Source organism: Pezoporus wallicus, unplaced genomic scaffold (genome assembly GCF_028554395.1).
Source record: "Pezoporus wallicus isolate ANWC-B61680 ecotype Strahan unplaced genomic scaffold, APGP_CSIRO_Pwel_v1 contig_865, whole genome shotgun sequence".
NCBI classification, from domain to species: Eukaryota; Metazoa; Chordata; class Aves; order Psittaciformes; family Psittacidae; genus Pezoporus; species Pezoporus wallicus.
In genome coordinates, this window is record NW_026636827.1 from 710,500 (window position 1) to 727,487 (window position 16,988).

Genomic DNA, 16,988 nt, shown 5'->3' on the forward strand with positions numbered 1-16,988 from the left:
GTAGAAACTTGAAGTAACTGAATTAATTTAAGAAATGTTGCCATGTGTTTTTTAGGAAATGATACAATCTATTGGACAGACATGGGTTTCAACAAAATTTGCAGATCTAAACGAGACCAAACATGGAAAGAAGACATTGTTACAAATGGTTTGGGAAGAGTTGAAGGCATTGCAGTGGACTGGATAGCAGGTAGGTCTTAACCTGCTTCAAGACTCATCATGATTTCTTACAGTACATTCTTGCAGCTTCAGCTCAAGACTAAATAACTTGATTTGCTTTCTGCTTTAATTTCTATTATTCCAAATGTCTAGATAGTCTTCTTTGAAGATACCACCACTGGTTTTGCAGTTTTATTACAGACAGAAAAATTATTTAAATATCTTGGACACTATTTCTTAGATAACCAGTCTCAACCATTACTTAACAAGTGACAACCATTAATGCAAGCTTATTCTTTAAAACAGAAGGCTGACTAGGACTAGAAATAACAAGTAAAAGATACATATCAGTTAAAATACAGCCATTGGTTTCTGGTCCTAACTGGCACACTGAAGATTTTAACACTTTTCATGTAGTCTTTTCTTTTTACAGTAACTTGAAGGTATTTTTTCTAGGTAACATATATTGGACGGATCATGGCTTCAACTTAATCGAAGTTGCCCGGCTCAACGGCTCATTCCGATACATAATTATATCCCAGGGTTTGGACCAGCCAAGATCTATTGCGGTACACCCAGAAAAAGGGTAACATGACTGGCAACTTGCATTTCTCATAAAGTTTGCATGCTAGCACTGAAGATTTTGCATAAGAAAATTAAGGGCTTTGTTAGAACAGATAAGCATTTAATGAAATCCAAAAGGGTTGTGTTGGAAACTATTATACTGTAACTAAGCTCGGGTAGAAGGAAATGTTATTATCATAGGCTGATTTTTTTTTCATTGGTCTCTGTGTACATGGCATACTGTACTTTATTAGCAAAACAGTTTTCATTTTCTAAGGCAGCCATTTCACCTGAAGTTCAGACATTGCTTGGAAGCATACTTGAATCTGTTCTCAAGTTTCCAGCAAATCCAGGGAAGTCACGTTAGCTAATGGTGACCTTGATGTCATGATGAAATTGTGGAAAAATATAATCCTTGGTAGTTATAAATTCTAATATCATGCATAATCATGATACTAGAATTTATAATAAGCAACCAAGGAGATTGCCCTGGGTAGCTGAAAGTAATGTGAGATGAAACATGTGGGTAAGAGAATAAGGGTTGTCAGAAATTACATCTGTATTCATCCAGCTGTTTGAGAGTAGAGATTACACTGCAGCATTAACAGAAATAGAGAATGTTCTTTCCCATTTCAGCTCCAAAACTATTGTTAGCAGAGCTACAACTAAACAGTAAAGAAAAGAAATGTTAAATGTAGAAGTGAATTTGGTAGTGGCAACATTCCTTAGATGTTTTGATCATGTGGAGGTTTATAGTTTTTGGGTGTGTTCAGAATACTTAAGAAAACATAAAGGGATGAGAGGATCACAGATAAATAATTGTTTTACCTGTCTGGTAGAACAGTGTATCACCTATCTCTGAAGGTAAAGGTAGTTAAGCTTGATCTTTTTTTTTTTTATATACTGTGCCACGAAATTATGTCATGAAATGTCTCCAAGTTTCTTCAGGAGAAGGAGTGGCTTGCTTGTGAAGTGCAAGCATACTTTTCTTTGGGAAGATTATGGCCTTTTTACCCTCTGTGTTATTGTCATATCTCTTTCCCTTTACAAGGCAAAACTTTCAAAGGTATTCTTCCCTCCCTTTGCCCTCACTTCACAGTCTTCATTTCTTCTGAAGCTTGGGTTGACAGACAGAAAAATAGAAAAATAGCAGTTATTAGATCTCATTGAATCTGCCAGTTATATCAATTTGTGGAGCAGCCAGCATTCAGCTGGTTTGTAACGTCATTTATTGTTGAAAAAGTTAAGAATGTGCACTACTATAAAGGAGTATCTTTGTCCCTTATCGGGTATGCTTGTTCACATTAACATACAAGTGGCTGATTCCCCCCCCACACACCCCCAATTAAATGTGATTGAAATATGGGGTTGAGCTCATACTGAAATAATTCGTAGACTTTGAAGATACCTGCTTTAAAAACATTTCAGAAATTTCAGCTGTGTTTAAGGGGGGAACAGCAGGCTGCAAGCTTAAACTCCAGTTTAATTTTTTTCAGAGATGGTTTTTTTAAAGATTCTAGGCCAGCATCAAATTTCCACCATGTGCATCTCCATTTCAGATACATAAATTCTATATGGCATAGTTCCAAAATAAGTTGAGTCATGGTTAGTCTATTATTGCAGTACATGCAGCAAATGTGTTGGTAGCATATTGCTACCTACAAAGGTCCAGGAAACAAGTATTTTAGATGGTGCTTCCCGGATCTTTTGAGAAGATACAGGAAGGCCAAGTTTTTCTATATTAATAGTTTATGTGAGTTTATATATCAAAATACTTATAATCAGTAATGCTTTATGAGAGTATTAAATAACTTTGCATTTTGTCAGCTCTCCAGGATTTTCCCTGGAGGGTTCTAGATTAATTTACTTAAATAATGTAATTAATTTACTGCTAGTAATTGTTTTGATTTTTTTTTTTTCTTTTTTCCTCTGAGTAACTAGTTCGAAGAAAGAGCACAGAATGTTTAATTCAAGTATATTAAATGCTTACATTCCCGTAGTCAAGATTTAGTTGATGTCCTATGTTAACAAAGTATATCTGACTAGGTGCCTGAAAGCCAGTTCAGTTCTGTTTAGAGCCACTGTTAGTTATCTGGTTAAAGTTGTATTAAACTTAAGCAGTGATTGTTCATATCCAGCTGATTAATATTGTCTATTTTAACATTTCCAAGACACGTTTTTCATTTATCTAATGTAGCAGTTCAATTTCCTAATATAGTACAAGTTTCATAGTTTGTTATGTCAAGAAGTGTGAGAACACATTAGTTTTTATTAAAGCCAGAAAGCCTAATTTCATGTATTTGCAGTAATCCAATCAAATATAGCTATTTAACAATAGATGAGTATATCACCATCACTGGTCTTAAGGGTAGAACTGCTTAGTAATGTACGGAAGATTTTGGTACTGCTTAAATACAGACCAATATGTACATTCCACACAAAAACACAATGGAGAACTGTTTTGTATGGTCTGTTCACTTTGTGTACAGTGTATTAGTAAACTGTTCTTTAATGTGTTCTTATGAATATCTACAATGAAATTAATTCTCTTTGGGCAATCAGTAACATGCTAGACCTCAATGATCTTAAAGATTTCTTGCTTACAATATATTTATGAGTGCGTTTATAATATATTTTAATACAAATATACATACATATATAAATTTGTAGACACACAGACATTTACTTACGATATTGGTAGGTTACTGTTCAGTAAAGGAAGTGCTCTGTGTAGAGTGACTAGCCTGATTTCACTATACCTATAACAGACTGAGAAGTAGGAGGTCAAAGCAGAAGTTTGACCTAGCACCTTATCCTGAAATAGTCAGTGATGTTACTGTGCTAGTAAATATACAGTGACATAAAATTCGATAAGATACAGATTCTTTCCATGAGCATTCAGGAGAGTAGGAAAAGTATTTTCTTCCCAAATAAATTCCCTTTGCTGTACCATTTCCTGCAGTGCTCTTCACTGCTTCATATTTAAAACATTTTTAAGTTAAACATGCATCTCTTGTATTAGCCTACATTTGTTATTTGTTAGTTGCTGGAGCTTCTGTTCCAGGTTTGTTTTTTTTTTTTAATTTGCTTTTATGTTTCCAAACTCAAAGCTTAATTCTTCAGGAAATAGAATTGCTAATTTATTGATCAAATGCTGTTTTAAGAACTACTTCATATATACCATTTGCAATACATCTCTCAACAAAGTTTCTATGAGACAAGTATTATTATACATTCAGTCTCTTAAGATTATTTAGAGACATGAGCCTTACCTTGTTTTCTAAATACCTATGTAATGGTTATGATGTGTTTTGTTTGCAATTGAAGAACAGTATTACATATTTTCAATTCTTATTTTGATGATATATTTTAATTGGTAATTTCTACATTTTAGGTATTTATTTTGGACAGAGTGGGGACAGACTCCTTGCATAGGCAAGGCACACTTAGATGGATCTGAGAAGGTTGTGCTTGTGAGCCTGGGGATTGCGTGGCCTAATGGGATTTCCATTGATTATGAGGTTAGTTCCTCTGTCTTCCAGTATATGTTGAAGTGTGTAGTATTTGTTATGTTTCATTTAAACCAGCTGGACTTCCACTTTGATATAATCTTGATAGCTCTTAATTAAATACTTGGACAAGACTGTTGATGTTTTCTTTAAAATTAATCTTTAGGAAAATAAATTATATTGGTGTGATGCTCGTACCGACAAGATAGAAAGAATTGACCTTGAGAGTGGAGGGAATCGGGAGATTGTGCTGTCAGGGAGCAATGTGGATATGTTTTCAGTTGCGGTGTTTGGAGCTTACATCTACTGGTCTGACAGGTAATTTATTTTTCATAAGTATTTGAGTCTCAAAATGTTATTTCAGTGCCAGGTGCTTCACCTTTGTAGGATTAGCCATTCCTTAGCAAGGTCACAGAATGGATCACAGAAACCTATGCAATTTCCAAAGAAAGGGCAATTCTGATGCTGAAACCTAAAGCATATCAGTGTCATAGATGAGAACAGGTTTCTTCACCTTCTGTTTGGTGAGCTTTCCACTGCCCTTCAGTCATTTGTTTGGTGTGAATTAGTTGAGGATTGTTGATGAGACATCTTCAACTTTTTTGGCAGAGCACATGCAAACGGCTCTATTAGAAGAGGCCACAAGAATGAGGCCACGGATGCTGTGACCATGAGGACTGGCCTTGGAATAAACCTGAAGGAAGTTAAAGTCTTTAATAGAGCACGAGAGAAAGGTTGGCTGTTCTTAAGGATGCTATTAATTGTTGTAATATCATCTGCTACTTTTATATATGTTAAAGCATACCAGAAGTTAAGTAATCACTGATTTTTTCTCCACTTTTTACTCCTGAAGTATTTTTCTTAGCTAAAATTAGTGTAATAAAGAAAACACGTGGAAGAATTTTAGTAATATTTATTCTGAGTGTTTTAAGGAGAAAGTCGAAAGCAACACCACTTTGTATTGTTCCAGGTTTGGTGAGTTTTATTTTGTTTTAAAGAAAATTAAAAGTGGGGTAAGGAAGCAAAAAAACAGTCAGGTTTTAGAAGGGCCTTGAACTATGCCTTAAAAAGCAGTAATCTCAGGTTTGTTTTGCTTTCTATTTGAAAGGAAACCAGATTTTTTTTTTTTTTTTTTTTTCACACAGCTAGGAATTCTCGGCTTCCATCTTAAATGTTTGTTATCTATGATTACTTGGGTTTGAATTCAGGTTTTTTTTTGTGCGAGAAGAGACATTGTAAATTATCAGATTTCCTTTATATCCTATTTATTTAGCAAATTCAAGAGACAAAAGTTAGCATGTACCCTCTGTGATTTGTGGTATCAGTGGTAAAATTTTATTCTCTGCTACCTTACTAAGAATAATCTTGCCTTTAGCTCTTTTTCCTCTTAAAATTCTGGTTTTGAAAAGACCTTGAAAAACTTGCTTCAGTGAGCAAAGGTTGAAAAAGTCTACCAAAAATGATGATGATTTCCTCAAAACAAACTGTTACAAGGCCATACAGATGGATTTTCTATAAATACATTCAAAAGGGAGGGGGGGAGGAAATGTTACCGTAACGCAAAATTAACTTTTTAACATTAATATATCTTTCGTCTTGGTAGTGCTCAAAAGTTGCTTTCATCACAGCATTACATACCCAATGATCCTGCTTCTTTTATACATCTTTCCTAAATAGCAGCATTAAATGACATGTAAAATAAATCTGATTTTTAAAGAAAACATATGTAACGGTCAGTAAGAAAAACTATCTTCATTTTTTATTCAAGTTTTTTATTAAATACTTAAAAAAAGACAACAACATTTTGAAAACATACGTGTATTGATTTTACTAAGAATTTCTGCATGTGATTTCAGAGTACTGTGGGCATTGTATTTTGTGGACAAAAATAAAATCCACTCAAAAATGTACTGTTTTTTTTCAACCAGGCTAGAAATAGTTAATGTCTGCTTTCTTGGAAGGGCTTTATATTCTAGAATTAAGAAAACAGACCAATAGGTTAAAACAATGCTTCTTTACATATAATTATTTTTATTGATAGCTTTAAAGACTTTATTGCATTAGGAGTAGGAGAAGCAGTTACTGAGGCTAAAAAGCTTTCTATGTTTGAAAAACATAACTGAATGATTTTTTTAATACATTTTTCAAATTTTACTAGGGTACAAATGGTTAATGTCTTTGGGAGGGGATGTCAGTGAGCCAGAAGGACAAAAGGGAAAAAACAGGTGAAAAAATGTTTTTGGAATGTTTTTCTATATCACACTATTATATATATATATATATTTTTTTAAGTTCATTGAACTAGTAGTTAATGATGTTTTTAAAAAAATGTAATTAGCTAGCTTCCTGACCTTCTATTATTAAAACAACAAAAAAAAAAAAAACAAACCCAAACAAATAAACCATCAAACACAAAAGAACTCCTCCCCCACTCCCAAAAAAAAAAAACAGAAACCAAACAACTTCTGCTGATAATAATTAATGCTTTTTTTTCAAACATCTATTTTACCCTTCCTGATGAGCCAGTCCTGCAGTGCTATTCCCAAGCAGATTCCTATCCTTCAGTGCTATTTTCTATGTGCACATAGACATGCCCTAACTACACCGGTTTTGGAATTGTCCATCTTCAAAGATATTTACAGCTGGTGAACTGTGGAAGGCATTGAAGTTTTCAAAGGTTGATTTTAGAAGCTTGAGAATCTTTTTCACATATTTTCTTTTCTCTTCTCAATCTCTCATCCTTCCAAACAGATATTAACATTTCTAGCCTAATAAAACTTTAAGAAAAATCTTTAAAGCAAAGCAAATATAAAAATGTATACAGTGAAATCTCCAAATTTTTTTGCATAGCTGTAGAAGTATGTCTCATGTGATGTTGCCTAGGAACACAAAACACATCTAATTTTAAGAGCAAGTTATCTCTCATCCTCCATTAATTTTTTCTTGAAAGTAGCTTCAAATGTAGCAGTTAGGAAAAAACAGTCAACAGTACTTTCAGACACTACGTATTCCCTAACAAGTATTACAGTTTTCTAGCTGAAAACAATCTATTTAAAATGTTTTATTCTTCTTCACAATGTGAAAAACTTTTCAGAAATGGGAAATTGAAAGAGCTGAATTGTACGGAAAGTGCTGTCAGGAACAGAAACTAAATTATCTAAACTAACTATGATAATAATTCATACATAGTCCAAAACAGAAATAGGAAAATAGCTCCTAATTATTGACAATTACTGTAATTTTAAATATTGCTTGCAAGAAGTGTAGTTTAAGTCATTGAAGTTACTAATTTGACAATGATTTCTTAATGGTATGCATTTGTCAGGGAGTAAGTTTTTAAAGACAGGATTTAAGTAAATTAGAACAAAATGTTAGGAAATGTCTTTATCAAAAACTGGGAACTGAACTGACACAATTTTGAACCTGTCAATATGCGTGTTTTCATTTTGCTATAAATTGTCTAAAACCGGTGCTGTATTCTGATGGTATTTAAATTTGATATTTTGCCAGTAACAGGTGTTTTTAAAAAAAATAAAATCTTTCAAAGCACTTGAAATGGTCTCTAAACCTTAAATCATTATTATGGATTAACCCATTTTATTATTTTCTACTCATAAATGCATACTATTATGAATTGGAAAGGACATTAATTGTATTTAAAATTGTCTTTACATTGTGGTTAAAGTTACATTCTTTACTATTTTACATTATTTACTATTTATGTCGTTTTACTTCTGAATTTTTAATATGAATGATTTTATGAGAAGAATTCTCAGAATATACAAAATTAGGTTTGATTCAAGTTAGCTAAGTGTAATATTATAAAAGATTTTTCTTTTAATTTTATTTTGATTTACAGGTACTAATATTTGTTCCAAGAATAATGGTGGATGTCATCAACTTTGCCTTTATCGGGGAAATGCACGGAGAACATGTGCTTGTGCACATGGCTATCTTGCAGAAGATGGAATTACTTGCCTTAGACATGAAGGGTACCTGTTGTACTCAGGAAGGACAATATTAAAAAGTATACATATTTCAGATGAAAACAACTTAAATTCACCAGTGAGGCCATATGAAAACCCAGAGTACTTCAAAAATGTGATAGCTCTTGCTTTTGACTACAGTCTGAAAGGAAGAGGTACAAATCGCATATTCTTCAGTGATGCACACTTTGGAAATATACAAGTCATTAAAGACAACTGGACTGGCAGAAAAGTGCTTATTGAAAGTAAGTAAAGAAAATATTTACCCAAATATATATTTTATTTCAATAAACTCTCAGTTTACCTCCTGTATGAAGATAGGCTGAGAAAGTTGGGGCTGTTCAGCCTGGAGAAGAGAAGTCTGTGTGGAGACCTCATAGCAGCCTTCCAGTATCTGAAGGGGGCCTATAAGGATGCTGGGGATGGACTATTCATTAGGGACTGTAGTGATAGGACAAGGGGTAACGGGTTAAAACTTAAACAGGGGAAGTTTAGATTGGATATAAGGAAGAAATTCTTTCCTGTAAGGGTGGTGAGGCACTGGAATGTGTTGCCCAGGGAAGTTGTGAATGCTCCATCCCTGGTGGTGTTCAAGGCCAGGTTGGACAGAGCCTTGGGTGACATGGTTTAGTGAGGTGTCCCTGCCCATGGCAGGGTGGTTGGAACTAGATGATCTTAAGGTCCTTTTCAACCCTAACTATTCTATGATTCTGTGATTCCACAAGACTTTATTAGTGCTGATAATCTGTTGATTTTGTAGAATAAAAAAGTCAATAAAATTTTACCTTACTCAAGTATGTAACACAATTATTGTGTTTTATAAGATACATTTAAACCTTATTATTAAAATTACAACTTCAGAACAATTTATTTTGTAATAATTTTGTGGTGCGTGATGCCTATTACTGAAAAACAGATGTGGTAATGACAGTGTTTAATTTATATTCCTGTGATTTTTAAGGTGCTTTCCTGTTGAAACAAAACTTCAATCTGCAGTGCTTGGCTATGAAGAAGTCCCCTTACTCCATGAACTAATTGGCTGTTTATTTTTCTAGTTAGTGGGGATGAAGTACTGTAAGATACCTCTGCTGACATAACCATTCCTTGGTATAAAATATTAGGACCTTGTCCAGTTGACTCACCCTTCTCATAGTGAGACCAAGAAAAGTCACTTGTGCGCATTGATAATTAGAGGCAAAGTCTTCAGTAGAGGCTTACTCAGTAGTTTTGCATATTTACTATGTGTTAATTCACCAGACTAGTAGGAGGAGTTGTATGAAACTTGACAATTTTTTAGCCTTTGAATACATGAAGCTAGATACACTGCTGTCAAGGAACTGCCAGCAGTATCATCACCCAAGTCTTGAGGCCAAGACACAAAAGATGTTGCAGCTGAGGCCTCAGTAAAATCTTCAGAGGATCTGGCACTGAAATCTTTGTCAACAAAGTCTAACGTAACTTTAATACAAAGTGCAAGTAATAGTTATCATGATTAATCTTCATAAAATTAGAATTCAAGAAAAAATCTGAATGTGAATGTGTAAGAAATTTATCCTTAATGCTAAACATCCAAAAATCTGTGCTACAGATATCCAAGTTCTAAAATCTTCTGTTGTCTCTTATTTCTGTTCCAATTTAATTGTTGTAAAACATGCAGTAAACCTAATACATCTGTAGTAAGTTATCCAATGCATGTATTTACCATGTTTCTTCTTTTCCACGTAATTTTTGACTGCTGTGTGGGTTTTTTGGATGCTGCAGTTAATTTCAGTAACTGTTTTCCAAAATTGAAGTGTTGTCTAGATTTTGCTTTTTCAGATGGTTCTCATCTGAATTTCTGATGTCATATATTGCCTATGGCATTGCTACATTTAGCTATTTATTTGGGTCAAACAGTATAATAACAAGGCTAAACAAAGTGATTAGGAATAGTGGAAGTACATTTGATGTGGAACATACTACCCTTTGCTGTTGTATGTTAATGAAATATTTTTAGAAAATAAGTTAAACAGCTGCAAACTGACAAAATATTCTCTCACTGATGTTGGATAATTGTATCATTATGTAGCTCAGCACTGTGGTTCAGGGAAGGTATTCATGGTCATGAAAAACTGTTGACAGTAATGAACAGAAAAGCATTTTTCAGATATGATAAAAGATCCTTTTTTTTTTTGAGTTTTTGTGCATATTTTAGAGGCATTAATGTTCTCTCTATTAAGATATGGTAAAATGAAACAATGTTGTCAAAATGTTCTCATTACTGTCAGGGAAGCATCAAAACCTAGGAATTCAGACTTGTGGTTAGCTGTGCAAAAGACACTAACAGCTCACAAAATGGGCAGTGCTAACATACAACTATTATTCTTAATCCTTGTGTAATAGGAAGAGATTGAAAGTTTTACATGAAAAGCCATTGGAAGTAGGCAAAGAGAAGAAATAAGGTACTGGAGAAGAACCAATGCAGATAAAAATTGTTTCTTAAAAGAACAATAAAGTGTTCCTCATTACTGTATAATAGGTGGTTGTACAAGAGCTGAAGACATCCCATAATGCATAGCTGATAATTACAGTTTTAAGAAATTGTTAGGAAGTTGTTTCTACTTGTAATCTTAATATGCCTGATTTCATTTTTCATTAGCAGACCCAGCACTCTGAATAATTGAATGTCAGATGAAATTTTGTATCCTTGCAAAAAACTTACTGTATAGATTCTTGGGATGTATTTGTGAACTATGTTCTTTGTTTTCTATAAATGGTTCAGTTGTTTTTCACTGTAAATTGCAAGGGATAACACATCCCAGTATATGTTAGTTATTGTTCTCCTTCATGTGTTTTAAATCCCTTTTCTTTATGTTGAGTCATTAATTTTAAACTGGTATTTTTGTACTACATATCGTTCCTTTCCACAGTCTGCACATGATTTTTTCTCACTGTAAACAGGAGGCAGTTTGAGACTCCTTTTTATACTGGAAGTATTTGACCAACAGTGATACCTAAAGGAAAAAGCAGTGATGAGACTGGTTAACACCAGTGATTCCATTCATCAGAAGACATACAATTTTCTGATTTCCATCTTAACTATATGTGTTATATAGAAACTAAATGAAATCCAGCTGAGAGATTAAAAAATAACATCTTCAATGTTCATTTTGCTTTTTTTCTCAAACTTATTAGTATGCATCTGTATAAAGTTTTACTTTATTAGGAAGAGATTCAAAACCACATTGCAAATATTTAGTGTGGTTCTAACAATTTTACACTCACTTCCTACCTCATTAAATTGAAGTCTAGAAATCATGCAAACCTTTGCTTATTATTTGACTCAGAGGAAATAGAGCACATTGTATACAAAATATTGTTATCCCAGATTTTTACGTCTCTGAATGTAGATCTGCACATAAAAATCCATCAGCTGAACTCACTGAGATCAGATATATCCCACTCAAGTCTAACACATTTGTGAGCTTTTCTGCACTCTAAAAACAGTTAAGATATATAGAGCCCTTTGTTAAACACGTTTCCAGTACACTAAAAACAGATTTACAACTCACAAGCAAACCATTATCTAGCATGTTTTTAGCTCACTAGGAACAGATTTACTACTAAGAAACAACCCATTATCTAACATGTTTCCAGTTCGCTGAAAACAGATTTACAACCCATACACAAGCTATTATCCAACATAGTTCCGACTCACTGAATATTGATTTAGAATTCATAAACAACCCATTATCTGACAAATTTTCACCTCACTGAACAGATTTCCAACTCATAAACAACCTATTAGCTAGCACATTTTCAGCTTAGGGAAAGTAGATTTACAGCACATCAACAACTTTATCTAACTTGTTCCAGTTCACTGAAATCAGATTCAAACTCAGGGAGAACCCAGTACCTGGTGGAGTTCTTTCTTGAGCAGGAATTAAAAATAACAACAGCATGTAGCCTGTGCATAGTATGCCATACCCTAACACATTTAGTTTTTTGTGCAGAGTAGGTTTTTGGAGTGGATTCTTTTTTTATCTCTGAACTCTGCTGTTAAAATGAGCATTATTTCCTTTAGTCAGTAGGGTCTTCTTTCTTATAAGTAACTTTATAGGGTTAATCTTTTGTGATTGCCAATTTAAAAAAAATTACCTTGTTCTTGCTTGATTTTCCACAGATAGCTTTTTGGGTGGTGAATTCAGTATCACTTATCATTTCATTACTGTAGCATCATGTACAGCTTAATCCAGTCTGTAGACATTTTTAAAATTAACTTACTGATGGAGCAACCTATTTAAATATGTTGTGACATGACTACCATGTATGGTCACAGTCTTTTAGTCTCAGTCTTTTCTTCCAAAAAGAGTGTGAGAGGTTACATTTTATCACCTTTCTTGCTTTAAGTACATGCTTTGAGGAGTAGTAGACTGTAGGAATGAGGTACTTACAGTGGAGTCCACACTCACTAATTTCCTTGTAACCTTCTGCTATTTCATTTTGCATCTATACAAATGCACTTTACACAGACTAGTCAGCTTCTGCTTCTAACCTGTAACCTAAGCTAGCTGTATGTGTGCTGTTGTGTCCTGTTGTGTTGCAAAAGCTTCATGAAGCTAAGGCAAAATGTGCAAGAGCCTTCATGATATTTCTATTTTTCATTGTCAATGGCAGCCCGTTGTAAAATAGAGCACAGTCACAGGGATTATAGTTGGAAAATTCATTATATAATACATATATATATATATATATATATATACGTACACATCCTTTGTTTTTCCAGTTTTAGGAATCATATGGGATTTAAACTGCAAAAAGGGGTTGGGTTTTAGGTTTTTTTTTTTTTTTCATTTCACATAAGCTTTCTGGAACTTTTGATAGTGAGAACCATTGCCTCAACAAATCAAATCCTAATTTATTTGGTAGTCTAAAGGAGATCTGGGAAGATTGCGTGTACTTTGGAACTTGTTTTACATTTAATTGTAGCCCCCACTGGACTGTAGGTTTTGTTGAAAATTGAAAGAAGTCATTAAATACAAAAAGAGGTACACAAGGTAACAGATTTACATGGAAGTGACACTGAACTTCAATCAATATCTTGGGGTGGCCATCTCTGAATAAGCTTTATAATTTCTGTGCAGCCCTACCAGGACTAGACCATCTAACTGTTCCCAGTCTTTCTGGGAGAGTTAGTTACTGAAAACCTAGGCTAAAGAGAGACAATGGATCAGTGTATAGAAAGAAAAAACAGAAATCAGTAGCAGTTAAAGGCACAGAGTTATGTAAGGAGCTATTTTGAAATCCGACTTCTTCAAAATTGCTACAGTTTATCAGTTTCATTTGGAACAATAGGGTCTATTCTTCTCTGAAAGTGAGTCCGGGGAGAATTTTGCTCTTCTTTCCTCTGTTGTTTAGTCACTTTTAGCCAGACCAACACTTATTTCAGACTTCTGAACCAGTTTGTGTAATATTTAAACTTGAAGTCATTTCAAAGGCACTGTGATACGCACGTCATGTACTTTAAAAAGCTGTATAGTTCTAAATAGATGTATCTTCCCTCTGTAAGTAATTTTTAAGGAGATTGAAACACCTGAAAATGAAAATGTTTTAACAGAAGCGAGGATCTATTTGATATATGAGATTTTTTTGGTATTATATGCTTATACCCTCTCATATTGCATCTCCCACTGAATGTTACTTGTTATGTCAACTGATATATGACAAGTTATATTTGTTTTTAATGTTGTGACGATCTGAGCAGAGTTTTCTTCCACCTGGGATTAGAGGTTTCAAATTGAGTCAGAGAAAGTCTGTGAAAGAGATGTTGTTCAAATAGTAGATTCATTGTGATTTTGATGGAGCAAAGAACTAATGGGAGCCTTCATTAAAATACTGTCATGAAGACCAGTATGCTAAACTTCTTGTTTCATGTTACACATAACATGTTTGCCACTGTGGCTTTACCCTTTAAGCTAAAAAACGCAGTACATTTGATGGGATAAAAGTATACATTTTTTCTTTTCCAGTACCCAAGATTGAGGCCCAATTTGCAAATCCCTTGACAAACTTCTCTTCTTTACTTTGGTATCCTTCCTTCTGTGCCTGACTAGAAGCAGAGTGCCAGAGAAGTATTGCTTTCATTCTTCCTTCCCTGGTGAACATGACATTGTGTAACAGCAGCTCTGAAATAGTCTAAAATTTCTATCGGCTGAGAATGGAGAAAAGACCATCTTAAGCCATCTCTGTGATAAACCATCTTTGTGATCTACCTCCGATCCCAGTAAAAATGTAAACTAAGAGTAGCTTTAGACAGTGGATGACGTGCTAGTGGATAGCTAATTTGCAGTGGGTAACAAGATGTTGCTTCATAGCATTTCATTTCTGGAGACTTTTTATTGTCCGAAGTTGTGTCAAAACTGATGTTTATACAAGGCAGATTATTTTAATTATTTTTTTTAACTAAGCCTCAGTTTCTAAGCTAATAGTGCAGTCTCCTTTATTTTTTTTCTTTTCTTTCTTTTATCATAGGTAAAAATTTGAGGTAATCTATTCATTAGCCAAAGCCTGCCACAGTGCATCTGCAGAAAAAACAGTGCAGCATTGAAGTAAGTTTAATGTAGTGGCACAACCTTAGACAGAAGACCAATGAGGGAGTTAGAAACTAAAGAAATGAGAAAAAGAAGGGTAGGAAAGGCAAATGAATGCAAATGAGAGGGAGGAAAAAGTATTAAGATGAGAGAGTTTCAATGAGCTGAGTTTTTTTCTCTATCTGTAAATAATGGCACTGACATTCTGCCAGTGTAAGGAGGTGTTGCATGAGAAAATGCCCCTTCTGTTTTGAACCTTAGGCACTCGTGTCTATAGAAGGTAAAAACCTTTTTACTGCTAACTTCAAATGTCACATCCTGTGATGTATTGTAAGTCTGAATCTTTTAAAGGTGTTCCAATGTGTGCTACTATTCTCTCTAACTAAATGGGTCCAATTTTACTGTCAAAAAGGCATTTATGTTCCCATTTCTCTTACAGAGCATTAAATTTGGTACACTGTATGAAACCCTTTCAGTTTTCGAGCTTTCTTCTCCAAGAAAGAAATTTTTAGTCTGTTAAAAATAAATACTTTAATATTGCTGCTTTTCATTTCATAAATGAATTGGATTCATTATAAATCTATGTATAGGAATATAGGTCCAGTGATTTTTCACTTGTCAAAGGAGGGAAAGTGAAAGGCTATGGTTAAGTCCTAGGACATTTAAGTAGTAAAACCCAAAATTTATTACAAGTGCATCTTTGTTAGTGAAAAGTGTCTAGTTTGTCACTATATTTTTTCTCGATGTGGGTGCATATTATGATTAAAGGATAAAATTTATGAGCTGTTGCTATATATGGATAAAGTTTACTAACTTTATTAAGGAGTCGTTGTGCAGAAATACATATTTCTAGAATATTTCATGCTTTGTTTAGCTGTTCCTGGGTTTGAAACTCTGAAATGCGCTCCTGACGAGAGCTGGCTTACATGGATATTTCCATTCAGTATTTCCTGAGCATTCCCAACATCAATATTAAGGAAAGGTGCTTTTCCCTACTAAACTTAAGATTTTTCATGAAGAATTAATACTGTTTGTGACAGCTTCAACTTTACATGTTGCCCCTAAATTTTTACTGATGTAAGTATTTGTGGATGAAAACTTTCACATCAGCAGCCGTGACTTAGTTGTATTAAATGCTAAACTATATTTGGTGAATTCTCAAAGCTATACAGAGGAGTATCTCTTGACTTAATATATTTTACTTTTTTATTATTATTATTCTGAATAATAATGTGCTCCAGCAAATCTTATTAGTTTATTAGGCAAGTCTGCCATTAATGCTTGTAATATCTCTGTTGTGTTTGACTGTACTTCAACAGTAACGGAAAAACGTGTGATTATATGTATTCATTAGAAAGCTTATTCGTCTTAGGGTAGTCAGGGTAGTCATTCAAATGGTAATATTTTAAAGGTGGTAAGGGTTAGGGTTAGACTCTTTTTGAGTCTACATGTTGTAGGCTCCTGTAATTAGAAAAAAATCTTCCACGACAATTGTTGATATTTTAAAAAATCTAATAAAACGCTTCCATCTCTGTGTGTTAGCTATTCATTCTAAAATGCTTTCTGCTTTTAGAGCCTCTTGTGCGTGCATATTTTAACTGTATTGAAGTTATGGTATTATAACTCTTGTTAACTGGTAATGATACTCTGAACTATAGTGAAAAGGTTACAGATTACATTTGTGCAAAATACTATTCTTTTTCTAAGTTGTTGAGTTCCCTATATTTCCTGAAGTATATGATATATCATTATTCTTTTGCCACATTATTCCACACTGACCCTAAATGTAATCAAAGAGTAAGTTCTATTTAAGGTAACAGAGGACAGTATATTGCAAGTTTACATTTCTGTGGTTTTCTTCAACAAGCTGTCAGGCAACAGCCACAGAAGGGTTATATCCTTTGTTGCGAAAAAAAGCAATTTGAGGTAGGTAAAGATTTCCACATAAAAAGCTGTTGGTTACTTTTTCCCCCGTGATAAAAAGGGACAAATCGTTCTTTGAAGGAACATATTATAGTCCACAAGAATGAAGACAATAGGCTTAAATACGTAATTATATTTAGCAACAGAAACACAGCTTGATTCTTAAAAGCTGATTATCAAGGCAAATTAAGATGATTCTATCTACTGTGGCTTAACTAATGTGTTTTTTAAATGCTGTTACTTGGGAGCTGAAAAGAAACCCAGCATTTATGCTTTAA

The 16,988-nt window shown here is 33.8% G+C and overlaps 1 protein-coding gene across 1 annotated transcript in view; it reads left to right on the forward strand.

Moving 5' to 3' along the window:
- LRP1B (LDL receptor related protein 1B) overlaps positions 1 to 16,988 on the forward strand; it is a 781,126-nt gene that overhangs the window by 598,024 nt on the left and 166,114 nt on the right. The window contains exons 35-40 of the mRNA XM_057401813.1: positions 56 to 190; positions 616 to 745; positions 4,118 to 4,244; positions 4,399 to 4,550; positions 4,842 to 4,966; positions 8,092 to 8,463. Coding sequence (XP_057257796.1) covers positions 56 to 190; positions 616 to 745; positions 4,118 to 4,244; positions 4,399 to 4,550; positions 4,842 to 4,966; positions 8,092 to 8,463 — 1,041 coding nt within the window. The remainder of the gene's footprint in view (positions 1 to 55; positions 191 to 615; positions 746 to 4,117; positions 4,245 to 4,398; positions 4,551 to 4,841; positions 4,967 to 8,091; positions 8,464 to 16,988) is intronic.